Raw genomic sequence first — 13,663 nt, forward strand, 5'->3', positions numbered from 1 at the left:
ACATCAGATAGGAGCTTGCTGGGAGTCACTACAGCTGTCCTTTTGTTGTTGGCTTTTCTCCACACCGAAGCAGGGACAGCAGGGTGCTGATGCCCCGGTGGGGACGCAGGTGGTGTGCATGTGGGGCCAGGAACAGCAAAGTGCTCCCAAATTGCCTTAGATGCAGATTCAGCATGGTTCTGCATGAAGGCATTCAGCAGCCCCTTTGTCTATGTTTGGGGATGTTCTCATGATGAACCTCTTGATGTAGGAGACCTGCAGAAGGCTGAGTTAACACAGTCCAGGAGGGACATGCTGGTAACAAAACACCAGGAAATACAGCATTTTCTTAAACTGTCATAATCCGTGAGCACACCTAGAAGCTTAACTGAATCCTTAGCTCCGGCTCCAGCACCGAGTGATGCCTCTTCAATACAAAAGCTGAAGCATTATCAAAATCAGAACTGAGCACAAACTGGAGATCCGGATCCATGCTTCACATTCCAACAAGTCTCATTTTTGTGCAGAAGAAGGGATTTGCATTTGATGTTTTCATTCAGCCCATTCTAAGAATAGGAAGCCTTTGCAGAATTTTAATCCAGCATTTCGATTTGTCTTGGCCCTGAAGCAGCCACATTGCAGCTCCATTTCCGACCAGACTTAAAAGTCAAGCAACCTGATCGGTGTGTGCACACTGCCTCCGTGTGACCAAACAAGAAACTGAAGTTTGAATTTTCCATTAGAAGATTTCTCCCACTGGTTCCAAATAACTGTCCATAACTTTGAAACAAAAAAGGTGCTACTTTATACAACTTGTGTCTTAGTTCCTGAATCAATGTGATTCCTGTTCATGCGCAATCAAAAAGCTTGATTTTTTTTTATGATTTTAATTAAAAAGATACATCGAATACTAATTTTCATGGCTTTGTAATGTGTTACTTCAGTTTTCAAGAAAACTGTTATGAGATAAACTGAGTGGGATCTAGTTGCCTAAATATAGGAATCTAGTGCCATTTTAGGTGCTCCTTCGCTACCTTGGCTGTCCTCCTCCTTCTGCTTCCGACGGGTACAAGTGTTGTGAAGAGCTATGTCATTTTTGCAACTCCATGTAGTCCTCTCATATGTTCCTGAAAACCTGAAATTTCATTCAATGTCTGTTTTAATTACTTGGATTGCTCCTACTGTGAATAGCTTTTACCAGCATGCCATGAAATGATTTTTTAAGTGAGCATTTGTGGATAAAATTTTTTTTATTTTCTAACTTCTTTTTTCCATGAAGCATTAAAAGATTCATTTTTTGCTGTGATTCAGAATGAAAACAGTTTCCTAGATGGTGTGACCACATTTGGCTCAGCATCAGGTTGAATACCTCGCCCCGCAGCACAGCCGTGTCTCTCTGTTGGCTCCGTTAGCCCAGGGAGCAGCTTGGTAAAGAAACACATCGGCGCTGTTTGTTGCCAGCGTTATTTTAACTGTTCTCTGTGTGTCTTTCTCTCTTTTTCTTTCCTTTCAGAGATTGTGGGTGTAGGATGTGTCCTCAATGGAGTCAGGTATAACAATGGGGACACATTTCAGCCCAACTGCAAATACAACTGCACGTGCATTAACGGGGCTGTGGGCTGTATTCCCATGTGCACAAATTCACGCCCTCCCCTTGTCTGGTGCCCAAACCCAAAGCTGATTAAGATGGCAGGGAAGTGCTGCGAGCAGTGGATTTGTGATGACTCCAAGAAAATCAGGAAGACGTCTCCACGCCACATCTCCTCTGCAGGTATGGTGGGAGTGAGGTGGACCTCTCCTCCATCATCGGGGAACTGAAGTGAGAGTCTCTTCACCCAAAGCATCAGCTTGTACTGCCAGACCTGGCAGGTGTCTAGTCTTTGTGTGAACAAGGCACAAAGACTCCTATACAGCATGTAGTGAAGGACAGGACATGCAAACACCAGTGGTGGGCTTGAACTCCTTAGCAGCACTATGAGATTCACCAAACACGCTTGTGTGACAAAGCCCCCTTTGAAGCACACATCTGCTGGCACTTTGAAGATGTCACAAGTCCTTTTTACTTCAACATTTTTTTTTCAGTCTGGGCCCTCTAGAAAACAGATTGGGCTCAGTTTAATTTGGGACCGAGGCTTTCTGCCTAGGTTATATTGCTTTAGTAGTATGATTTTAAAGCCCCTGTATCTTAGTAGTCCCAAACTTACATAATACCTTGAAAACAGTTATTGTGGTGGAAGTTTCACTGCCAATTGGGCTAAATTGTCTTTGTGTTAGTATAGCTTTTTAGCAATTCTGGACCAAGAACATTATCGAACTACCTATTTTAAGTATCACATAAGGTATCTTCTTTCCTCACACTCACATTCATAGGGGGGATCATACAACCCACTGCACAGAGGTGGTATCATTTGCCTCAGACATGGTCCCCAATGCTTAAGATGGGCTGACTTTGCCATATGTCTTAAATTTATCCTCATCACACCCTGTGATGCAATGTAGTGACATTAGCCACATTAGCCCCATTTTACAGACTGCCTCACAAAAGCAGAGTTCAAGAAGACATAGGATGCTTGTTGCAAACCGGGATTTTGGTTCCTTGATGGTAAGGGATTTTTCCCCAGTCCTTGGTCTGTATTTTTGTTGCACAAAACAAAGCCTCTGTCTCCATTTTGTGGGTTAAAAACACCAGAGTTTAGCCCGCACTTCTGTCCCTGGTAGCTTTGAACTGTGAGGTAGGTCCAAATTCAAAACCTCTACTACTGAAATTGGCCTTATGTCTTCATGGCCTGTGTCCCAAAATGAGCATAATACAGCTGTCCTTGCCTGACTTTTTCTAAGTAGAAGTCTTACAGAAGTGAGACTAGCATTTATTACATCTAATATAATAATTAATATAATAATAATAATAGTGAGCAAGCTCAATGCAGCAGAGTTTCTACCAGAGTTTTGCCTGTGGGCTATACTGTGAGTCGCAGACCAGTGGGGACTTTGGCTGAGGCTGTGAAGGAACCTGAACCGGGGTTGTCAGCTGCTTTCAAAACAGAGCCCACCCTTTCTTAAAGTGGCTGCCGAGCTCCCTGAGAGCTATTCAAGCTGCTCTTCCTCCCAGTGAAAGGCTATGGCTGCTTCCCAAGCCCCTCGGCCATCCAGCAAAGACTGTCAACCACTTTCTGCTACAGGGAATCGGTTGAATGGGCTCAGAAATAAACTTTCACGGTGAGATCAGATCTCATCCCTTTTCTGCACCGGCTGGTGCAGGCTTCTGTAATTAAGTGTTTGTATTGTGGCAGCACCTGGGGGTCCCAGACAAGGACCCCTTGTGTGAGACCGCAAAGGGAAATAAAGAAATGAGCCCTGGCCCCGAGCGCTCGCAGCACTGGAGGGTCTGACACAAGTAGGTCAGCAGCAAGGGGGGTGGGATGAGGAGGTTCTCAGGAATGCTGAGCCACTTCGCTGTGTTTTAATTATTTGGGTTAGCGGCCTGAATGTGTAATGAGCTGGGGAGAGGGTGTTTAATATGGAAAGCTGCCCCGGCTGAATAATGAGGGGTTAATCTGGTCTCTGCAGCATATGAGGGAGAAGATGAAGCCTGGCAGAAGAACTGCATCGTCCACACCTCATCCTGGAGTCCCTGCTCAAAGACCTGCGGGCTGGGCATCTCCACCAGGATTTCCAACGACAACGACCAGTGCCGGCTCCTGAAGGAAAGCCGCCTGTGCAACATGCGGCCCTGCGAGGTGGATATAACCAAGCACATTAAGGTGAGGACTGTTTCTCCACTGTGCCCCTTGAGCTTTGCCTGGACATGGGGTCAGCTTTTGTTTGGCAGCGTTCAGGCCTCTGAGGGCTGCACTTCTGATCTTGGAAGCTGTTAGAGAGTACATGTGGACTCACTGTGCTGCAGAGAGGTCAAAAATGTGGGCTTCCACACACTAGTATGAAAACCTTTCCCTGAGAACTTTAATTCCAGCCAAAAGTCCTTGAAAGGAAAGGCAAGCCAAGTCCGCTGTGCTCACTGCTGGTTCAGCCTCAGTTAGTGGAAAAGCGATGGTGCACTCCTGTCATGGCTATCCTACTTGCAGCTTCTGGCTTCATATGTCTAAACATGTAAATCTGTCACACCCTCTAGACCAGGGCTGTAAAATGCTTCCTAACAGTTTCAAAATCCTCTAAATATCAGGAAGATTGTTTGCATGTCCTACCTGTGTCAGCAATTAATATTAACCTGTCTCTTTTTCTCTTCTTCTCTGATTTAGCCTGGAAAGAAGTGCTTGGCTGTCTACAGGGCCAATGAACCAATGAACTACACTATCTCAGGATGCGTGAGCAAAAGTCCATATAGACCCAAATATTGTGGTGTCTGCACAGACAACAGGTGCTGCACACCCTACAAGTCCAAGACTATTGAAGTGAGGTTTGAGTGCCCAGATGGAACTGAGTTTTCCTGGAAAATCATGTGGATCAATGCTTGTTTTTGCAACCTGAACTGCAAGAACCCCAATGACATCTTTGCTGACTTGGCTCATTACCACGATTACTCTGAGATCGCTAATTAAATTGGCTGAATGCTGGAATTGACCCATTGCTCTGATTTTACAGAGGTTTTAAAATAAAAGGAGAATCTTTCATCCACTGCCAATGTACAATTTGTTTTTTCCTGGGTTAGGATGTTAAATCTCCTTGTTTTGCCACACTGGTTTTGGAGAGGCCTTGAACAAGCAGGGTTTTCAACTCTAATAGGCCTCCATCCATTAACGACAGCCAGAAATTCCTCTATGCACAGATTCCAGGACTTAAATGACAGTCCTGTTGGCACTGCCATTTATTAGGCTAGCAGTTTAATTGCCCAAAGGAAAGAATAGTACACTAGTATGACAGCAAAAGTATGGCTGTCAATAGCTTAGACGTGAGCTTCAGACATTGTTACTGTCATTTCTTGAATAATGTGGTCTAAGCTGGAAAATGAGCAGCAGCCTGTATATTTTATTTTCAACGTTAGACTTCAGTTTTTGATGCTGGTGACCCTTGGGACTAGACTCAGGTCACTGTCACACTGAGATCAGTCCTAGAAACTCCCCCTCTGTCATTGCCAGTCAGATCCCACCCCATGGTGAAATTCGAGGGAATAACCAAGGGTTTCTCTTGAAATCTCTGTTTAAGGAGTCCCTGTCTCACTGCACTAGGCTGAGTCAAAGATCTTCTGTGTCCTGCTCTCCTTGGACTCACCTCGATCTATTGGAGTCTCTTGCGCCAGGGACATTTTCACAGTTTCTCTACCAGCTCTGAGCTTGAGCAGCCTGAATGCTCTGAATCCAAAAGGGCCACCCCAGAGCTCATATTTTCAGAATAGATCCTCTTGTCTATGGATTACATATTGCTCCTATCTTAGCTCTGCAGAGCTGAAGGATGGAAAGTAGAGAGTCAGATGAGAGATGAAGGACAATACCTGGTGTGCCCGTTTATTCACATAGAAATGGTGTGGTCTGTGCCTGGGGACCACCAGCTCCTTCTCCCCGTTGTGTTACCAGCACGCAGGTCCTGCTTCCCACTGCCACCTTGCCAGCGACGCATACCTTTGTTTTACATGGCTAGGGTAGAGGAAAGGAGACGTGCTAAATGAGAAAAGAGGTGTTAGGCTTCCCATCAGCTCTGTGGATGAGTGGATGCAAAAGGAGAGGACAACCCTTGGCATAGCTTCTGGTGCAACAGTCGCAACTGGGCTGCTGCTTGGAGTAAACATCAATGCAAACATTTTCTGCAGAAGTGGTTTCACACGCAAATGTCAGCTAAGAGAAGAAAAAAAACCTGTCATTACCTTTCCAGGCAATACATTTATCGTCACTGAACGATGATGGAGAGTCTTTTTCTCCAATAAATTGTTAGTACAGCACCCATGCACCATGGCACATTCTCTGTTGCTTCACTTGGGAGAGTAGAAATGTGTTTCTGCGTGGGGAACTGTAGTATCTGCTTCCAAAATCCCTGGTGGCACAGCAGAACTGCTGAGTGACACATGGTCTGGAGATTGGACCAGTACAGGGCTGAACTTTGGATGGTGCAACTGTTTTAAATCAGTCACTTATTTAGCTTCAGTTTCAGCTGGCAAGTTTTCTGTCTTCATCTTGATAACCCAGAGGAAGCTAGATTAGTTCCCAGGAGACATAAGGCTTTCTGGCTATGATAAATTAAAGTTTCTTGCGAGCAGGCTGAAAATAATGCAAACCCTATGTAAAAACACCTTGGAGAAATGCTGTACAACTTCAAAAGCTGTTAACTTCAATAGCATCTTTGTTTGTATACAAGGATTTGGCCCATATATTTTTCATAGAGCTAGGTCATTCCTTATTTCAAATCTTTTACTATTTCTTTTCTGAAGCTTCCCTGAAATCTCCAGTGGCACAAAAGAAGGGTGACCCCTGTCTGCATGTTCCAGTGCAGGTGCAAAGCTCCTCTCCTGTTTGTTCCTCTGGTGATAAGGAACCTGAGGACACCGGCACTTTGCAAGGTTCAGCCTCATGACTGCCTTTGGCCTGGATGGATGATGTGACAGGAGAGGTCACATCTGACCTATTCACCTCAACCCAAATGGGAGCTCAGCACTTGCAAGACGGAGAATGTTAAATTTTAAACTCCATCACTTGGTAAAAAAAGACCATGGGGACATAAGAAAAAGAGGCCTTAGCCAAGAAGTTGACAACAGTTTTCCAAAAGGGAAAATGGTTTGTACTGAGGCATTTGGTAAGGAAGCCATCCTAGGACCTCTTTCTCAATAAGATCCCTTAAGTATGACTTGGAATCCCGCGTTCTAGTTCTGGCCCATCTTAAAATACCATCTATATGTGTGTGTATACACACACACGCATATATCTATGTATATGCCTATACATATGTATGTATATATATGTATATGCACATACAGAAAGTATTATGTGCATGCATTCATATAAGATTGTATATAATATTATATATAAAACATACATGAACATGACCATGAATATATATGTTTATATTTACATATATATATTCCTATGGTACAGTCTGTGGTGCATAAAATAGAGTGCATATATAATGTGTGTTTATATGTATAATCAGTCTTTCTCTGTCTTACATGTACACGTAAGGAAACAAGAAAACAGGATCAAAAGACATACCCCAAACTGTGGCACTTAATAGGCTTGCTTTGCTTTGTAATTAGCTAATGCTGTAACCACCGTAATCAAATGCTGCGGTGGCTGAAACACACAGCTTTCATTGCAAGATAAAAGAAGCTATTGTAAGCTAATGCATGACCAGCAGCTCCAGCGCTTGTCGGTTTTTAGTGAAGTGAATGCCTAGAAACCACAGATCGCGCCCAGCGCACCCAAGATGCTTCTGTTTCTAGCCTGGTTTCCTAATGGAACAAGGCGCGTGCAGCCGTGCCATCCATTTGTTTGTCTCAGTCAGCGCCTTTGTGGGAAATGTCAAACAAAGTAGGCAGAAGAGTAAAGATCTCAGAAACATTGTGATTCCTGAAATAAAAAATGAATCAACATAGCAGGACAGGGGAGTGGCCCACCCCATTGCTCCTACCAAGCCCATGCACATCTGCCATGCAGCCAACACGTCTGCAGCGTGGCCCAACCACAACAGCAGCATTAACGGATTTTGAACAGATGTGCCAGCTGGAAACAAGCAGCAAGGGAGGAGGGAGAGCTGAAGGCATCACCGATGTGGAATAGCAGTTATCACACTGCTGTAAAGGAGTTTCTGGGGACATGGGAGACCAATCTATAGGGAACCAAGCCCAGTTAGCTCTGCTGCTTGTGCAACTGCTTATCTGGCTGGTGACAAAGGCGAAGAGCAACACTTGTAGCCAGTGAACTTGACTTGCAGTTTGTGGTGCATTAGAGATCCTTTGTTTTAACAGATGTTTAAAGAAGATTAGCCCGAGGACTAAGGCAATGGACTAGCCTTTAGGTTCGGTTCCCTGGCTCCCTGTGCACTTGGGCAAATAATGTATCTTTACAAAAGTACTTTTATGGTTACTGTTTAAATACATGAAGGAGCTAGATCCTCAAAGACTTTCATGGATCCCACCCTTTGCTTCTCTTTTCCTCACTTCTTCAGAGCCAGAACAACCAAGCCCTACTGTTCATCACCTCTGTTGGAGTGAAAACTCCTCCAGCAGTAACTGATGCTCACTGTACGCTTGTGCAGTGCCTTGTACGATGGGCCCAGGTCTCTGCTGGGACCTGAAAGCAGTACCATCATCCAAGACACCAACAATAACACAATTGAGGAGATACCAGGCTCTGAGCTGGTGCTAGACACCTCTGGTGCAGAGGTCCAGGGAAAGGCTTGAGAAAGGACGGGAGCGACAATTTGCAACCCAGGCTAAGCTGAGACAGTTTGACACACACCCTGTTCACGCAAATCACCCTGTTGGTCTTGTAGGCTGGGACAAGGATGGAGGATGGGATTTTGAGGGTTGGCTCATCTGATATGAATGGCAGGCTCCAGCTAGCTCCAGTGACCATAGCCATTAGCTTTCCATAGGGGCTTTACCAGAGTCAGTATGGTGGCTCAAGCTGCCTTGTTTGGGAGCCTCAGAAAGCAGGATAGCCACTCACTGCAGGATGAAAAGAAGCAAAAATGTAGCTTATAAAGATGCCTTTACATTGTGCATCGACTAGTATTTAAAACACCATTTCAGCGTGCATGCAGCTGGAAACAGGGTGTAGTGCAGTTGCTTTATTTTTGATGTGCTCGCTGGGACTGTGCTGTGTATATGTAATACTCCAGGAAGACCTCAATATTCAGAAACACTGTGTCATCTTGTAAATTAAACCCTGAGGTTTTTTTCCTCCCAGTTTTTTGAAGGAGTTTTAAGACAAGCAGTTTATTAAACTGATGGAGACAGAGTGCTCTCATTAACCACAGGCACATATCCGTACACATACCTTTTCAAACTGTGACTTTCCATTTTAAACAGTTCTACAGAGTTATTTCTGTAAGCTTCATACACTGAAATATATGAAAAATTAATGGGAAAAACAGATTGGTTTGGCAATGTCAGTCTGAGTTACACCAACTATGCAACACGTATTACTTGTTCGTACAGCATCATGGTGAGGTTTTATAGGTGGCATGCTGCTACTATGGTTTAGAGATATTAAATAACCTCATAAGTGGTAAATGATTAATGAGTCTGTGACTGACACCTCATTTAGAAGCTTAGGCAAGAAAAGAAGGTGAAATATGTTTGCCACTGACATTTCTTTTCCTTTTCCAATCTCCTCGCCTAGCCAATGTCCAAGTGTGCATTTGCAATCTGTGACAAAGCCCTGAACTGGAGGACACAGAAAAATAAAAATAAAGAGCCAGCAATGTGGTAAAAAAGGATGCTTTGAGAGCATTTCCTTAAGCGTGAATATTTTGGCAGCTTGGGAAAACCAAGTGTTCCCCAACTCAGATATCCTCATTTGCTGGTCTGTTTCTGGCTCTAGGGTTTGGTTTTTTTCCCCCCAGCACTCTTACTGGATGTGGGATAGCCTGTCTGGAGTCTTTGAGTAAAGTGGAGTGTGTTACTCAACCTGCATAAGCATTTCTTCTTTATCAGCTCTCTTGAGAGGTTGCAGGAGTAACCTGTTTGCAGCACTCATACAGACAGAAATTGTTCAAACAAGGTTATTAAAGACATGGGGAAAAGCATTTAAATTAAAAAATCATTATTCCATATCCCTGCATTTACATATCCTCAGAGCTAACCCCAGTAAGGATTCTACCATTTAATTCCAGAAAAAAAGACTTGTAGAGTTTTCCCACAGATCAAGTTTGCCTTCCAGCCTGAAGTAGGTTACCTGTCTCAGCAGGAACTTAAACACGTTGAGTGCCCTCCTGTCCTGCGCAGTGACGGGTCTGTGTTGGACTTGCTTATGGCTAGAAAGGTCGAGAAAGCACCTCTCCCCAGCCTTCTCCTTCAGTGTGGTTTTTTTTTTTTTGCTGGGAAGGGAAGTCCTCTGCATTTTTAAGCACATTCCAGGCAACCACGCCTCTGGCAATAGCTTTCAGCGAGGGTAGCACATTTCCCTGCTGCCTCTACAAGCATAAATCCCATCTGGCCTCTGGGTCTTCTGCTTGCACATGTGCAGCCACCAGGCACACGATCTTGCATGAAGGGCTTCCTGGCTGCTTTCTCAGCCATCACATTTGGAGAGGCTGGGAAACCCATCATCTCCTACGTACTCTGCACTTCCAAATAAAGTGCTGATCCTGGGGCAACTGTGCTAGGCTCTACTCCCGTGAGATCTCCTCCTGCCGAGCCTGCGTGAGCGGCATGGAAGGACTCACCACAAGATCAAAGTTCAACATTGGCAGCTGGTGGTAAAGAACTATGATTTTTTTTAATTATTTTTTTATTTGGTCACTGTTTATGATTAAAAATAAATGAAAAAACATTGCAATCAGTCAATAAATGACAATTTCCCAGCTGGAGGGATGCAAGTGTGGGCCTGAGGTAAGGCAAGGGGGTCTGACAGCGTGCATCCTACTGGTGTGCAAGGGGCTGGGTGGCACCTTTGCTTGGGGCAGGCTCGCCAAGCCCTACAAGCAGGTTGGCCATGCCCCATGCCGATGCCAGGTCTGCCACGTGGGGCGAAACCACAGCTCAGCAGCCTCACCTTCCCTGCCCATCTTGCTGCGTGCAGGGCGCTGAGCCTCGCGGGGACCTGTGCACACACACGCGTACGCACACACACGCAAACACGCGCAGAGCCAAGGGCTGCAGAGTCCAGGCTGGTGGCAGCTCTCGCTCTCTTCCGAGTGCCATTGCTCGTGTAGACTTCGCCTGGAGCTGCCCTAGCCCTCCCCGAGTGCAAGCGCCCAGCGAACAGCCCTTCCTCCCCCTGCCCCCTTTGCGCTCTGGCCTTGACCTGAATACAATAATCCACTTCAGCCATTAGCAATTGCAGAGAGTGGCAGGTCACCCAAGGATATATTTTTCCAGCTCTGCTGCGGGTCGCAGCTCACCGTGGCGGTGCTGCTTGGGAAGGAAGAGCTGCCTGCTATCCCCTTTGCCAACCCTTGGGCTCTTCTGGAGATGCCCAGTGATGTCTGCGTCCAGCGTCCGATGTACATCCCACAGCCACCGGTGCCAAAAATATGCAAGGGGGGGGGGCTGCCTCTTTAATTACATCCAACTAACGACTCTCCTGCAGCCCCCAGGAGGTGCTGGGTGAGCAAACGATCCCCACGCTGGGTTGCAGGGAACAGACATTGAGCTGTTTGGCAGTTGCAATCAGAAGCCTTCTTTTTTTTTTTTTCCCCTTTTCTTTTTTCCCCAACACTGGTCAGCAGCTGTGTTGTTTATAAAATGAATGGAGCCCTTAATGAAGCAATAGATAGAAACAGTGAGAGGCTGTGTCTGTCGGTTACAAAGGGCTGAGGGGGAAGGGTTGATCTCTTAAAATACCCTGACATCCTTTCTCTCAGTTATTTAAACATTAGGCGTAGCAGTGATCAGCTATCAACATAAAGCCTATATTTGGCTCAGTGGGAACACTAAATCCACACGTCAAACCAGCTGTTCCTATATACAGACCGGGAGAGACTTTCAGTTCCAGTGAATGTGAAATAGTGCAAAATAGTGCAAAAAAAGCAGACAGCATGTGGGAAGGGGGAGGACCAAGTTGCAAGCAGCACTTGCGAGACACTGCTCAATGTGTTGTGTTGGTAGAAACAACAGACCGCGTTACCAGCACATTGAGGATTGCAACAGATACTCTGCCCAAGATGCAAAAACAGACAGGAAGAGGATTCCAGCACTGGAGAGAAAAAATAAGCAGCTTTGCTATAAACTGTTTTCTCTCCAGCTCAGTCCACCGCTTGCAACACATGACATTAATCATAAACCCCCAAAACACATCTAAGGTTAAAGTTTCCAGCTGTTTCGTCTCTAGAGGCTTTTAAAGAGGAAAGCAGCATCCTTCAGCACAAAAGTCCTGCTGCGATGACATGGTATTGGCACATCCTCTCCCACTCTTCCTCTGCAAGGACAGAGAGGGGGAAAGCCATCTTGAAGTTTAGCCAGATTTTTGTACAGTAGATGTCGAGGCCCAGGCAGAGGTGGAAAGAACTTGGATTTCAGCAGTGACATCCTTTCTACTAGTGGTTTTGAAGAGCACCACTACAGCAAAGATTTGGTATTGAGATACATCAATGCAATCAGGAAGCCTGTTGGTCCCCGAGAGCCCATTCTCCTCTTCCATCCGTTATAACCCCAAAAGCACTGTAAAGGGTGACCTGTTTATTTTTTTGGAAACCCCGTTACCCAATCTGAATTTCCTCTGTGCTACAGGAGCTCCTTGCTCCATGGTGGCTGTTCATCCTTTGAGAAAAAGGCGAAAACTCCACCTCATTTTTTCTGGTATAATGACACTACAGGACCTAGGCTAAGTCTGTCTCCAAGAATAATACAGAACTCAGCATTTGCTAGCTCTAGGAAGGGTTTTTATAAAAATTTCTAATAAATCTGCAAGCCACTTGCACCTCTTCAGTTACAGCACAAGTGAGGGATGCCAGGAGCCAAGTACTGCAGGGAAAGAGGAGTCATAACTCCTTGTAAAAGGTAAGACACCACTCCTCGGTAGCATACAGCTTTTCTGTACAGGTACACACTGTTCCTTGCCAAATGAATAGTTTTTGTTGCAAAGCTGACATTTATAGTGGTCCTAGCAACTCCTCGCTGCTCAGAAGTGCTCGCAGATCCCTTTGTGCTGCAAGAACGCTTGGATGCATTCCTCCCTGTTAAACAAAAATAAACTGCCTAGGCTTGACAGGCACACCATGGTGTCCTTGTGGAAGGAATGATTAGCCATTCCCAGAAAAGCTCAGCAAAGAACCTAACTTTGCCCTTCTTTTGTAAGATGAGTTGGCACAGGGTCCTCCCATTCTCACTGGCACAGGCTATGGTTAACCAAATCAAGCCCTTTGCTGGTATCAGTTCAATCACGACTGCTGAATCATCACATCTAGCAGAGCCTTGGCTCAGACATGCCAAATATTTGCTTTTGCCTCTTCCTATCGCAGGATTTTTTGACATACAGAAGAAAGAAGCAGCCCGAAATAGTTCCAGCAAAGCCACAAACCCACCCATCCCTGAAAACCCCAGTATGTTAAATGAGTCACTAGACAAGAGCACCACATCCTCACTAAGGTCCCAATGCAGAAAGCACAGCAGAGCCATTTTGGTGGCCGGGCTCTGTTATTTCCTAGCCACCCCCCATGCTGAACAGCATCAGTGCTCCCAGTGCCCCTGTAACACACAGAAGGGATCCTCCAAACCTGCAGAGGGATGCTTCCCCATGAAGGGCAGGTACCGCTCAAGTTATGAAAAGTCCCAATCTTTTGACAGGAAACCACTGAGATAAATAGAAGCTTAAGGTGAAAAAGGATAAATGTACTTCTGCTTTAAGGACAGAAATAGTGTTTTAATTCTTTCCTGCACCTTGAGATTCCTCTCCCTCTTGTATTTGGGGATTCTTATTTTGTGAAGGGTTAAGGGTGAAAACTTATTTGTGAAGGGTTAATCTTTTCTCTCCTTTTCTGAAGTTCAGTTCTTGCAAGAGGTCCAAGAAGAACAGCTTTTAGGAACTCAAAGTGGCATCTGTAACTTCAGTCAAGACGCCCAAATACCTCCAGAGATTAG

General features: G+C 45.3%; 1 protein-coding gene across 5 annotated transcripts in view; it reads left to right on the top strand.

The window, feature by feature from the left end:
• The window catches only part of CCN4 (cellular communication network factor 4), a 57,446-nt gene extending 52,833 nt beyond the window's left edge, over positions 1 to 4,613 (top strand). For all 5 annotated transcript variants that reach the window (XM_075495308.1, XM_075495307.1, XM_075495310.1 and 2 more), the window contains 3 exons: positions 1,493 to 1,750; positions 3,547 to 3,740; positions 4,236 to 4,613. In XM_075495308.1, coding sequence (XP_075351423.1) covers positions 1,493 to 1,750; positions 3,547 to 3,740; positions 4,236 to 4,535 — 752 coding nt within the window. In that variant the 3' untranslated portion in view covers positions 4,536 to 4,613. The remainder of the gene's footprint in view (positions 1 to 1,492; positions 1,751 to 3,546; positions 3,741 to 4,235) is intronic.
• Positions 4,614 to 13,663: the final 9,050 nt, after the last annotated feature.

The sequence above is a fragment of the Mycteria americana genome, chromosome 2 (genome assembly GCF_035582795.1).
Source record: "Mycteria americana isolate JAX WOST 10 ecotype Jacksonville Zoo and Gardens chromosome 2, USCA_MyAme_1.0, whole genome shotgun sequence".
NCBI classification, from domain to species: Eukaryota; Metazoa; Chordata; class Aves; order Ciconiiformes; family Ciconiidae; genus Mycteria; species Mycteria americana.